The 14,555-nt window shown below is 37.0% G+C and overlaps 1 protein-coding gene across 5 annotated transcripts in view; it reads right to left on the minus strand.

Annotated features, from left to right (window-relative positions):
• Positions 1 to 14,555, minus strand: part of SYNCRIP (synaptotagmin binding cytoplasmic RNA interacting protein) — a 31,040-nt gene that overhangs the window by 8,493 nt on the left and 7,992 nt on the right. For all 5 annotated transcript variants that reach the window (XM_054505461.2, XM_054505460.2, XM_054505462.2 and 2 more), the window contains 4 exons: positions 6,383 to 6,518; positions 5,062 to 5,267; positions 2,491 to 2,640; positions 2,038 to 2,159 (listed from right to left, as the gene is read on the minus strand). In XM_054505461.2, coding sequence (XP_054361436.2) covers positions 2,038 to 2,159; positions 2,491 to 2,640; positions 5,062 to 5,267; positions 6,383 to 6,518 — 614 coding nt within the window. The remainder of the gene's footprint in view (positions 1 to 2,037; positions 2,160 to 2,490; positions 2,641 to 5,061; positions 5,268 to 6,382; positions 6,519 to 14,555) is intronic.

A 14,555-nucleotide genomic window follows, 5' to 3' on the forward strand; every position in this document is an offset into this window, starting at 1 on the left:
CCTCAATAATTGATAAATCATTTTTTTCCGTCACTAAATTATACAATGACAACAGCATGCAGTCATACAATGATTCTCAACTGGGGATTTTTGCCCCTCATGGGGCATTAAATAATGTCTAGAGACATTTTTAGCTATCATAACAGGGGAGGCGGCTATTTCTACTGAAATCTAGTGGGTAGAAGCCAGGGATGTTTGCTAAACATCCTGTAATGCCCAGGACAGCCCCCCATAACCAAGAATCAACCAGCACAAAATGTCAATTAATTGTAGAGAGATTGAGAAACCCCGGTAAAATGGTAAGAGTGGGGCCAGACTGCCTTGGTTCAAATCCAACTTCACTACTTACTAGCTGTGAGACTGACCTTGGGCAAGTTGACCTCTGTGCCTCAGTTTCCTCATCTCAAACTGGGGAATAGAGTACTCAACTCACAGGGACGCACTGAGGAGTAAGTAGGAATGCGTGCTGTAGTTTGTTAAATTAAAAAAAAAAAAATCAGTGAATGACTGCAGCAAGTTAAAGTGCAAGCATCACATGCAGTCATCCCTTTGGCCTGTTCTCCTCTAATATTAACAGATATAGTGACATTCCCCACTTTGTTTATTATCACCCTCCACCTATCAAGTTATAACTGTTACTATTTACTTTTCTAATATAATCTCCGACACTTACTTTATGCTACTGCATGAATAAACCATAATCAGTTAACTATCTTCTGTAAGAGATGAAAAAGTAATTTTCACTGCACATGTACTCAAGGGGTTTGAGATATAGAGCATTAGCTCCCCCTTCAAAACGTAGCTTTCTGTAGTCTTTTTCCTTATACTACCACTAAACCTATAAGGCATGTCTCTTTAGTCCTGTAAGTATAGATCACTTGGATAATCACAGTACAAAACATCTTACATAATTTAGTCTGACCCCCCCCCCTTTTTTTTTGAGTGCACACAAGGAGGGGGGAGAGGGAGAGGGAGAGAGAGAATCCTAAGCCGGCTCCATGCCCAGTATGGAGCCCAAAGTGTGGCTAGATCACACATCGCTGAGATCATGACCTGAGCCGAAATCAAGAGTCAGCCGCTCAACTGACAGAGCCCAGGCGCCCCAAGTCTGATCCCCTTTAGAACTGAAGAAACTGAGGCTCAGAACTAGACAACTTGCCTAACTGCACAGCCAACTGCAGAAATTTGATTCTTCCCTGATTATGAAATGAGAGAAATAAATAGAAGCACCCATAACCCTTCTTTTGTATACCACATAGGACAATGGACAGAAAGTGGCCCTGAAATACAGTTAAGTTCAATGATTCTTGTTCGTGCATCAAATAGCAATTATCCCTCTTCCTCCTTAGAAATTACCAACTTCATTTTTTTAAATTGCAAACTTCATTCTTACCCAGCTAAAAATTTCATTTACTGTCTTAATAAGCAGATATCCTTTTACAGATGTTCTAAAAATAAATCCAATATATGCGATGCATTACATACTTAGTTTTCTTCAATACCATGTTACTTATTAATAATTATTAACTACATTCTCTTACTTCATTTCTCAAATCCCATATATAAAATCTTTGAGGTGGCAACAGGTACTATGTATTGGTAGGGAAGCCTCTTCTGGATGTAGAGGAAGCAGAGTTTATCATAATATCATAATTGGAAATTGGGTATTTTCTATCTCTGAGAAAAAAAAACTCTCCACCCTTTAACCAAATACATCAACACTTCTGGACAGCTAATATTTAAAACACATAATTCAGGAGCACATTCTGTAAAATATAGTAGGAAATACCCTAGACAGATTTTCATTATTATACAAAACTCTAGTTATTTAGAATTATAATTATTTTCACAAGGATGGTCAATAGCAACAGCTCAATAAACATTTCTTGAGATTCTAGCCATTTCTCAGTGGCTCAAAGCTTTCCAGTCTTCTTTAAAAGGTAAAGGCATGTTATGCATTTATTTAACAGATTTGCACAACACCTGTTTTCCACCAGTTAATCTACCAACATTTAAATTTATACAATTTTTACTTACATTTGATTCTTTGCTGCTTGCCTCTGAGCTTTTCTTTCTTTCCTTTTCTGATCTGGTGGCTTAGCAAAAACAATTTCAATATTTTCTCCCTCCAAATCTTTGCCATTCATTTCTTCCATAGCCTTAAAAAAATAAGGTATTGATCAATATAAAGACGCCTTTAACAACAGTTATGCTTCATTCAAAGTTCAAAAATCATCTCACTGATGTTGGAAGGATGAAATTTAAAAAATACAGTTGTTAGATTTTTTTCTAAAGATCCAGCTCTTCAACTAATTATCTTTTTGACTCAGTTTAGTGAGTTATGCAATTTGCTACAGCCAGTAAAGGTTAACTGGAGTAGATTACACGACCTCTGAGTGTCCTTCAACTTTTCAGAATATTCCAATTGTAGGATGACTAAAAATCCTTAGTTTAATTTAGATACCTACAATAATTCCCCCATTTATTTACCTTGACAGCACCATCTCGCTCATCAAAATGAATGAAAGCATAATCTTTTAGTTTCTTCACTCGTTCCAGTTTCCCAAACTGACTAAATGCTTTTTCTAAAATCTCTTCTGTTACAGTATTGGCAAGGTTACGTACAAACAGCACTTTTACCTGAAAATTAAGAAAAAACAGAAACTCCCTGTATATTTCAAAAGGGTTCAATTTCCAGGATGCCACCACCCCACCCTATAAAATTAACTTTAGTCACTAACCATTAATATCAGAAATATAAAAGATAGACCAAGTTTTCAGCTCATTTGAAAATATCCAGGAAGTGTGACTGCTGGATCTAATGGGTGAAAAACCTGAACAGACACCTCACCAAAGTAGACAGACGACAACATATGAAGAGATGCTCAGTATCACTTCATTAGGGAATTACAAATAAAAACAATGAGGGGTGCCTGACTGTGGCTCAGTCAGTAGGACATGTGACTTGATCTTGAGGTTGTCAATGCGAGCCCCATGTTGGGTGTAGAGATTAGTTAAAAAAATATTTTTTAAAAAATAAACAAATGGGGCACCTGGGTGGCTCAGTTGATAAGCGTCTGCCTTCCGCTCAGGTCATGATCCCATCAAGCCCCACATCGGGCTCCCTGCTTGGCGGGAAGCCTGCTTCTCCCTCTCCCACTCCCCCTGCTTGTGTTCCCTTTCTTGCTATCTCTCTGTCAAAATAAATAAATAAAATCTTTTTTTAAAAAATAACAAATAAATAAAAACAATGAAATACCACCACACACCTATTAGAATGGCCAAAAACCCACACTAACACCACCCAATGCAGGTAAGGATATGGAGCAGAAACAGTGCTAGTGGAAATGCTAAATGGTATAGCCACTCTGGAGAAGTTTGGCAGTTTCTTACAAAGCTAAACATACTTTTACCAATCAATCCAACAACTGCACTTTTTGTTATTTACCCAAATGAGTTGAAAACATGTCCACATAAAAATCTGCATATGGTTGTTTACAGCAGATTTATTCATAATTGCCAAAACTTGGAAGCAACTAAAATATCCTTCAGTAGGTGAATGGATAAATAACTTATACTATATCAAGACAATGCATTATTACTCAGTACTAAAAAGAAATGAGCTTCATCAAGCCATGGAGATATGGAAAGTTACATGCAACTTTAAATGCATGTAACCAAGTAGAAGATAATTTTAAAGACCTATATATTGTGTAACTCCAACTACATGACATTTGGGAAAAGGCAAAGCTATGGAGACAATAAAAAAAAAAATCAATAGTTCCCAAGGGTTAGAGGGGATGGGGGGTGATTATGCAGATCAGTAAAGATTCTTAGGGCAGTAAAACTATTACATTTGAACATTTGTCAAACCCACAGAATGTACAGTAAGAGTAAATCCTACTGTAAACTATGGACTTTAAGTTATAATAATGTGTCAGTGTAGGTTCACTGATTGTAACAAATATACCACTCTGGTGCAGATGCTGATGGGGGGGGTAGGCTATGCATGTGTGTGGCCAAGGAGTACATGAGAACTCTGTACTTTGCTCAAAACAAAACAAACATGCTTAGTAGTTATTAAATTAGTATTTAGTTTGCAATCAAAACTGAGGTGGTCATTTTCTAACAATGTAAATACCATGCCTCTGAAATAGCTGTTGAACATTTAACTCAACACAGGTGGTCAATTAGAACCTGCTTTTGAAATGTTGATAAAGTAGGAGTGTTCAAAATAGTGACAAAATCATTTCAATCCATAAAGCTCCTCAAAGTACAATTACAAAAGCTGACCTTTTGCTAAGAAACTATCATTTCCCCTAAAACACTTGAAGTAACATCCGATTTTCTTAATGTGATAATCCAAAAGAGCTTAACAGGCCAGTGAAAAAATACTATCTTCTGTCCTCAAGACTACTTATCCTTTAGTAATATTCACAGTTCTGGCATTTCACTCTTGATTTAAGTGAACAAGTTGTATTTGCTAGCCTATCACCATTAAGGGGGATTCTTATATGACAAAGGATAGAATAACTTAACTACAAACTGCACTAATGAGTAAAGTGTTGACTCGAGATGTTTGTTCTCATAGGATGTCTCAACTGACTGCTGAAGCAGGATACCTAATAATAGCTAAACCTTGTAACTGCAGCAGCTCTGCTAAGGCCAGTACAGTTAACTATTTTTAGGAGGAGGACTTTTAACACAAAACCATGTAAGCTAATGGCGCCATTCCCAAATATGCAAAGAAACTGCTCTCAGACTCCACACAAAAATGACAGTGAACCATCTCCACAGCATATAGGCTAACTACTCATCATGACAGTATGACAGCTACACAATCATGACTGAGAGTGCCCACAAATTTCTATATTCACTCCCTATGTACATGGTATTATTTCTGATATGTGGCTTTAATAAAGAACACTTCCTCACTTTCAAAAATATGGTTTTTCAAAAAGTACACATTTTAGAAGTTCTTTACTTCCCTCTTAGAGAGGGAAGCCTTCCCCTTCTTCCACCAACCCCCTCAAAAAAAATTATTAACTTGACTGCCATTACCTTTGCCATAACCTCAGGATCAGGATCTTCTATAGGATCAGCCCATTCAACAGTTCCAACATTTCCCCAGACCTTGACTTTACCACTCATTAACCTACGCCTTGCCTGGGCAGCTGTTTTGTGATCTTCATATTCAAGGAAGCAAAAGCCTCTGTTTTTTTTCTTGTCGTCTGGTTGGTGGTATAAAATGACGTCTGTGAGACCCTCTGAAAATAAGCAACCGTTCCAGAGAAATTAGATAAAATAAGCAAGAACAAAGTTGATCAAAGGATTTTTCTAACGTAATACTGGAATATAAAACTGAAAAGTTCTCTCTTATCTTTAAAGACGACTCTCAAAAGAACTGGTCCAGATAATTTACCTAATCTACACTTCACAAGTGTTCCCAACACAACACAATCCCCATGAAAAGAAAATATATTCTTTTTAGACCCAAGGACTATTCTTCCATTAATTAAATGACAAAGGCATAAAATTTTTACGTAGCTGTTCGGGAAATGGCAGTATAATAGGTCAGACATGGTTAAACATTTTTATTATACAAGTAAACACTAAAATTATTTTTTTAAGATTTCATTTATTTATTTGAGAGAGAGAAAGTGAGCACACAAGAGCAGGGGGGAGGGTCAGAGGAAGAGGGAGAAGCAGATCCCCTAGTGATTATGACCTGAGCCGAAGGCAGATGCTTAACCAACTGAGCCACCCAGGTACCCCTAAAATTCTTTTTGATTGACACTTTTCTGGCCTCATATCAATGGCTTTATTTCAAATGAAATATATCAGTATTAAGTAAGATTTCAAATGTTCCTGGAGACTAACAGTCTGATAATTTACTAAATATTCTAGGCAGACAAAATTTATTCTAATAAAAGCAGCCCAACTTGGAAACTATTATTAAAAATGCTTTACAGTTCAAAAATATTGCACCATATTGACAATGTATAATCTCTGCTTATAGCAGTATTTATTGTTCCAATAATTTAGAAAGTCAAATCGTTACTCAAACACGCCTATGAAGAATGTCAAGCTATCACCTAAAAATGCATAAAAATATACAAAGATTCCAAAACAGGGTATGCAAAGATTCTGCTGACTATTCAAATCCCAGGTGCCTTCCTTACAAACTATGTAATGTTCGGCATTTCCCAAAGCCCTCTGTACCTATTTTCCTTATCTGAAAAATGGGAGTTACCTATCGCACACGGTTAGAGAATACAAGTCAATAAATACAGTGTTTAAAACAATGCTTCTCATCACACAGAAGTATGCAATTACCTTCAGTATTAGAAGTTGCACCTCCTTCCATATAAATCCAACTTACCTGTTACTTTGCTAAATTCTTCAAGGATCTGTTCCTTGGTTTTACTCTTAGGAATAGAGCCCACAAAAAGCCTATTGTTGGCAACCGAGATGCAGACACCAATGTGTTTTCCAGAACGAATTTCATGATTATTATACTGAAATGGGAAAAAGTGTACCACGTTTTAAAAATACTTAAAATATCTTGTTTATTATAAAAATATATGTATATTTTTAGGCAAACTTATTTCAATGCTATGGTTTTTTTAATACCCTTTAAAAATATAGTTAGCATATGTCACTCTAAGTGGAAATTATGAGACAGGTAAGATTATACTGACAGAACTAAAAAAAAATTTATGAATTAAATTACTGCAAAAATTTGTCCAGTCCTTGAAACTTAAGAAACTTGATATATTAGGAATCAGGTCTACAGGCAGCTTAAATTCAAAACTGCTGATTCCACAATACCTTAATTTCTATTTAAATTCATCCTGGTGACCAGTTATCCTCTTGCAAGGTAAACGGATTCAAATACCAGCAAGCTTTCCGCCATTCTTTTAACCAGCACCTAAATCTATTTTTCCTCATCTCCTTTTCACTCTTGTAAAAAGTTGCAATAAGGGGTTTTCACCTTTAAATATGTAATTCTAAAAGGAGAGAACCTTCTTTTCCTGAATCCAACCCTACTTTTTCCCCCATTTCATCTTCATCAAATCTACAATGAAGTTGCAGAAAAACAAAAGTGGATCGATTATGGTGCAAGTACAGAAGCAAATATAAAACTACAGTAAAAAGTAAAGTCTTCAAGCAACTATACCCCAAAGAAGGGTGAGATATTAGAGGTAAAACCCAATCTTCAAAGTGACAAATCCACTGATCAGTATTATTTACAAACCAAAGTTCGGAAGTATTCAAGTTAATCAAGAAACATTAATTATTTACATTACACAGAATCACCTCAAAATTTCATGTTAGTAGTAATAATGGTGGCAGCAGCAATAATTATGGATTAATCCCCCACACCTGGCCTCAGAATCTATGTTGTGTGTATATACAAGTGGGGCTACACAACCTAAAAACAATCAACATATATTTCCATACAATTTGTAGACCAGCCTTATGGCAAAGGTGAAACCATTCCTCTCCCATTCTTTTTTTTTTTTTAAGTAAGCTTTACACCATATATAGGGCTTAAACTCATAACCCTGAGATCAAGAGTCGCTCCACCTGACTGAGCTAGCCAGGAACCCTTCTCCCCCTTTTCTTGCATAGAAGGTCCATCAGGTAGAAGACAAGAAAGCATATAGTAAGTCAAAAAAAATCAATTCTTCCTTGTCCCTTTCTCCATCTCCAGATACTCAAAATCTAACATGAAGTTCAGAACAGTTTTATACTTTCTACCCCACTGATTCAATTCATGCTATCAAAGTACCTGGTCATCATGATCCCAGGATTATTTATATTCTCTACACTTATGCCAGAGACCTTATTTAAAAAAAAAGAGATGACAGTTTTTGCCTAGTGAAAACAATCTCTCAATGGCTCCCCATCACCAAAATAAAGTTCAAATACTTGGACATCACAGAAGTTCATCCTAAAACTCCTCCTCCTCCTCCTTTCTCTCCACAATACTATAATCTTAGCTATTTACCTAAGTTCTCAAACAGCTCTATACTGCTGAGCCTCTGAATAAAATGCTTTCCCTGAAACTTCCATCATCCAAACTCCTCTGCATACCTGTAGATTTGAGCTCAACTGAACACTCTGCAACACCTAAATCCTATAAAGAAGGTCAACAAAACACCCTTCTATGTTTAACACAGACCAAGAGTTCTAAACATCTGACAATGTCTAAAGACATTTTTGGTTGTCAACTAGGGATGGGGGCTTGCTGCTGGTATTTAATGGGTATACAGAGGCCAGAGAGGATATTAAACATCCTACAATTCATAAGATAACCCAGCAAAACAAATAGTTACCTGATCTAAAATATCAATAGTACTAAGGGTTGAAAAATCCTGCTACACACCTTGTTCTTTCATAGCATTTATATTCTATTAAAACCAAAAACCTCTTAAAAGTAGAAATATATGGGTTACCTGAAAATAGTAGAGCTATGGTTGAATCCATCACTGTATGGGATTATGAACAAGTACAAGTAGACTACAATATCCTATTACAAATAAGTTAACCTAAGAACACAACAAATTGCTTTAAAAACACATACACATACATTCCCTAAATTTTTATAATGTAGCATCAAATATTCCACTTTAGTGACAAATCAATGGCTTTCCATTTGATCATCTAATCTTTAACTCCAGGACTTGACAAAAACAGTATCATCAGAAAAATAGAAAAGTGTTTAAAGGGAAAAGGAGGAGTTATTCTGAAGTGACAGGACTTGGCATAACTTTCCTCCAGAAGTCCTAAGAGCAGGACCTATTTACCATAAGAAAATGTCTAAGTTTAAAAAAAAAAAAAAAAAGAAAAACTTGTAAGAAAAATTAGAGTTCTTGGTTATACCACTTCCACAACATTTAACAATGCTGCTTCAAAGCAGTAATGACTGTTTCATTATTTACAGAAAAAGTTTCTTCACTTGCCCTGCTACAGTTAATCAATTCAGGGTAGACAGAAGGTTATTTAGGATGGCTGCGGTCTCTAATACAAATGACATGAAGACTTAGCAAGATTTAGAAAGTCAACTATAATTCTTCATCCATGTTTTTTTAAGTAAGAAGAAAAAAAGACGAACAATTAGAACTAACCCACAGAGAGTAAACTGGCTCTCCAATTAAAATAAATCATTAAAGGAGCAAAGGAGACCCTCTGGGCATGTTGTCCAAATAAAGTAAAAGAAGTACCTAGAGAGGCGCCTGGCTGGCTCCCTAAGCAGGGCATTCGACTCTTGATCTCAGGGTCAAGGGCTTGAGCCCTATGTCTGGTATAAAGATTACTCAAAAAAGAAAAAAGAAGGGCGCCTATGTAGCTCAGCAGTTAAGCATCTGCCTTCAGCTCAGGTCATGATCCCGGGTCCTGGGATTGAGTCCCACTTCAGGCTCCCTGCTCAGAAGGGAGTCTGCTTCTCCCTCTGCTCCTACCCCGTCTCCCCCGCTCGTGCTCATTCTCTTGCTCTCAAAAATAAATAAAAAATCTTTAAAAAGAAAAAAAGTACCCACTACCCAGAAATAAATATTTCCTAAAGCAGTGCCTGATCTACAGATTAAACATGCATTTTTATATGTGTATTTGAATTAACTTTTCTAATAATTTTAAGACCAGTCACCATAAATTCACAAATAAACTTCACATCCCAGCAGGTGGGTAACAGTGAGTTCAGTGGTTGAAGGGCATTACAAAACTGTTCTGAACTTTAACACAGATTTTAATGTAATACTGATAAATCCTAACTCTCAGGAGTTAGTACATCAGGACACTATCAGAGTATCAAAATGAACAACAAAAAAGTGACTCCTTCCAACTCAAGAAGTTCAGCACTGATGTTATTTCAGAAATCTAGCTTTCAGAATCAGTACCACAGTGAAATGACAAAATAAAGATGAACTCTGAACATTAATCAATGCAGTTTCAGTCTTTCAGAATACCAAAACAGGAGTTGTACAATCTGCAACAGTTCTGTCATCCAGGCTTAAAACCTCAAGTCACTTTTTCCTTCCCTCATAGCCAGTCGCCAAATCCCCCCAAAATTAGCAATCTCAGATTTGGACTCTAACACAGAAGTGGTTATTCAGTCCTAACTCTTCCCACAGCAGCAAAGCCACTACCTCCCCAGCCTGTCCATTTTATTTTTAAGTAGGTCTTAAGAATCTAAGTTTTTATTTAAATAATCTCTACATCCAACGTGGGGTTCAAACTCACAACCCTGAGGATCAAGAGCTGAATGCTCTAAGTTAGCGAGGCACCCTAAAAATCTTTACAATGAGCCAAAATCTACTTCCCTAAAAATTTTACAATAACTGTTTTCTCCCCCAAATGACAGCACTTCATATACCTGCACACAATGCTCATGACTGAATTGTTCTCTCTGCCTTGCTAATCATTTCTCCTCTGATACTGGCCAACTGATGTGCCTCCTAAGAGTGTTACCAAATAGTGACATCCAAAACACAATACTGTAGATACAGACTGAGACTGAAGAGTCTAGAATAAACTGGAGACTATTACTAATCTCCCATTTCTTAGTATCATGCTTCTGTAACACATAGTCCATGATTACCTTAGCTTATTTGGCAACCACACCATACTGCTGACTCACACTACAGCTTACTTGTGAAATTAATTGTATATGAGACTTGACCTTTGTCAATTCCATCTTGCTGGTGTTAACTCTGTTTCAGGCTATCAAAATCTTTTCAGGTCCTGATATGGTCATCCAGGGCATTTACCACTGCATGTAAACTCAAGTCACCAGACATTTTGAGGGCAGTCCAACTATGCCCTGATTTAAATCATTGATAAAAATCAGAATGAACTATAGCATACCATTACCTAACATTTCTCCTTTCAAAATCTGTAACCTCTCTCCTTTCTATGGCTGTCCCCCTCCCAGGTCTTTGTTCTCTTCATCCAAACATCCTTCATTACTCTGTTATTTACATTATGCTACCCACACCAACACTCAAAACTTGAATGGCATCATGCAACTTAGTCCAGTAGTCATGACAATTACTTTCTGGCATTGACTTTATACTAGTTTCATCTCCCATTTCTTTCAACAAAACACTGCTTCAACTACATTCACCTGTTTCCTTAACTATCCTGCTTGATCATCTTTATCACAAAGCCTTCTGTAACAACCCCAATACAATCTATCCCTTCATCACTGTTACCCTCTGAACAATGCATCTCCTTTCTCTTTCATTATATTCAGCCTCTCATATCCCATAAACTCTAAAGTCAAGAACTGAATCAAACTACCTTGTGTGTCCACAATAAAAGCTTTCCTGTTAAGCACACTATTTGCTAAAATGTTACTAAAAATCTTATGGACCTGTCTTGTCACCTGCATTCATCAAAATGGTTTTACAGATGCTACACCAGCATACACCAATCACTTTGGTGAATAAAACCAGCACTGCCTATTAAAAATGTAACTTTTAATATGCAAATAGAGACCAATTAATCCACTGTTTCAACATAGGCACTATCAGCATTTTCAGCAGTGATATTTCTATTATCTAGGACTGTGATGGGCACTGGGGTGCTGGTGGCCCTGAGCTTCAATTCCAGTAGCACACCACACAAATAGATACACACTTGCCTACTGTTCTTCCTGGTCTTTGTGACAACACCAAATACTACGTATACTTCCAAATATCTCCCTGGGGATGAGGGGGAAAGCACTGCCCCCCCCCATTAATCTACATTAATCCCTACCACTGAATAAATAACTGCAAATGGAAGCTAGACAATCTTTAAATAGCATAATAGCCCATAGCTAACATGGGAATGTTATAAATTCTTGAGTCATAAATAACAGATTAGATGGCACTAGTGAGCCAGTCAGGTAGGTTATTTGGATAAATATATAGTGGCACTGTTCTAAACGTCAGGGATACAGAAAAAAAGAGCTAGTATCCTGAAGGAGGAATAAGCAAATAATTTACAAAACCAAGAAATAACTTTAAATACATCTAAACATTCTATTTTATTGTGTTCAGGATACTGTCATGGGGCAACTGCATGGTAAGCTGCTCGAAGTCAGGAAAGGCCTTCTAAGATCTGATTGACAAGACAGCAGCCATGGTAACTGGGGGAGTGTTAGAAAACAGAACAGCAGAAGATGGAAATGGTCATAGTTTATGTGGGGGGGGACAAAAAGGCAAAGCATGGATGGAAGGGCAATAAAGAGTAAGAAAGAGATAAGGAGAAACCTGATCAGATAAGATAGGGCCTTTTTGGAAGCCATTATTAGAGTTTTCAACATGGGAATATTGTGATCCAACCTATGGTAAGACTAAAGGGACAATGGAAAGCAGTGAGTAGCCAGGATTCTTCAAATGGTACCTTAGACTAAGGTGGTAACAATGAAGATAGATGCCAAAACTATTTTGGCAGTAGAAACAGGACTTATTTCCTATGCTCCTTTTAACACTACCAAAACTACTACATAATTTAAAAGAATCAGGCTACCTGATGACATAATGTGCATTGCGGGCTTAAACTGTTATGCCTAGCCAAAGAGAAGAACTTGAACTAAACAAACCTGGTATCAAACTAAAGCTGTAGGGCCTCAAGTAAGTCACCCAAGCTATTTACTCTTCTAAAGAATGAATTCCAATTATTTTCAAGAATAGACTGAGGTAGTATTTAAAGGTAATAATGTAAAAAAAAATTAAAAATAAAAAAAATAAAGGTAATAATGTAGCACCCTAGCACAGCTCCTGAGTTTTAACAAGCACTCAATAGGTAGCTATTTACCTTTCACAAATTTAGATCTTGCTTCCCCTTTAGATCATTGTTTAGGGAAAAATATTTTTATTCCCCAAAATACAAAGCAAATGTTGGCTGAAAACCATTTCATTTAAAAAGTTCGCAGCTGGGGCGCCTGGGTGGCTCAGTTGGTTAAGCGACTGCCTTCGGCTCAGGTCATGATCCTGGAGTCCTGGGATCGAGTCCCGCATGGGGCTCCCTGCTCGGCGGGGAGTCTGCTTCTCCCTCTGACCCTCCTCCCTCTCATGCTCTCGGTCTCTCATTCTCTCTGTCTCAAATAAATAAATAAAATCTTTAAAAATAAATAAATAAAAAGTTCGCAGCTGCTTCTAAGTCCATGCCTCTTTTTCAGCTGTTAGTACCAAACCATTTTACAAGTAATTCAGACACAAATTTAAAATCCACGATATACATATATATTTTAGTAAACTCTACCCCCAACATGGGGCTCGAACTCACGACCCTGTGATCAAGTCATATGCTCTACCAACTAAGCCAGCCAGGTACCCCAAAATCCACAATTATTTTTAATCGAGGGGGGAAAGCCATTACTGAATCGTATCAAAAAATAAGGTCAAATACATAAATTACCTTTACATTTTAAGTAAGCTCTATGTCCAACATGGGGCTTGAACTCATGACCCCAAAATCAAGAGTCACATGCTCTACTGACTAAGCCAGCTAGGCACCCCAATACATAAACTATCCTGACCTAGGGTACTCCTCAAGACACTCAAAGTACAGAAAAGCAAAAAGAAATGGTCCCTCAATCCTGTCTGATCTATAACTAATGCCAGGCATTTTTTCAACATATGATCATCTACAACTAGAACAACCATTCCATTATCTTATATAAAAATTCACTTTAGGGGCCCCTGGTTGGCTCAGTCGTTAAGCGTCTGCCTTCGGCTCAGGTCGTGATCCCAGGGTCCTGGGATCGAGCCCTGCATCGGGCTCCCTGCTTGGCGGGAAGCCTGCTTCTCCCTCTCCCACTCCCCCTGCTTGGTTCCCTCTCTCACTGTGTCTCTCTCTGTCAAATAAATAAATAAAATCTTAAAAAAAAAAAAAAATTCACTTTAGACAGAGGTGTAATTCAAGCAGACTCTCATGATATGCCACATATAGGAATAGTTTTCAAAATATGCTCCTTAAAGGAACACATTTAGGACAAGGGTACTCATTTCCACAATAAATACAAAGTAGCAAAAAACACCGTAATTAACTTGAATTCTATTATTTCTCTAGAATGCTTCATTTCCTCAAAAGTCTAGTCCTCTCAGTTATATTAAGGCAAATCTCCCAATTCCGTTATCACCAAAATCCTACCACAGTAAAGCATCCTTTTAAAAAAAGCAATGATGATACATCCAATTCATCCTAGTGGATGTACACCATCACCACTAAAAATATCTTTTTAAAAGGCACCAAAATGTAAAGCCTCCTTCAGGCAGTAAATAAACATGCTCCCAGATGAGGACTCAAATCACAAACTCAGAAAAAAAATGTAAAAAAAGGACAAGAATTAGTTCCTAGATGAATCAAAATGGCTGTTTGGCTATCTATGGAACTTTCTGCATTATAGTTAGAAAACTTAACTATATCAATAACACTATATATTCTAAGCCTATAGCAATGCAATCTTGGACAATCTTATTTGTTAAGCCAAGGCAAATGCCCAAACTGAAACATTCTTTCATAATGTGTTTTTACCGGCACTCAAAATCATGTTACAATTG

Source organism: Mirounga angustirostris, unplaced genomic scaffold, assembly GCF_029215605.1.
Source record: "Mirounga angustirostris isolate CCGP_5_RB_7025 unplaced genomic scaffold, mMirAng1.0.hap1 SCAF_8, whole genome shotgun sequence".
Classification (NCBI taxonomy): domain Eukaryota; kingdom Metazoa; phylum Chordata; class Mammalia; order Carnivora; family Phocidae; genus Mirounga; species Mirounga angustirostris.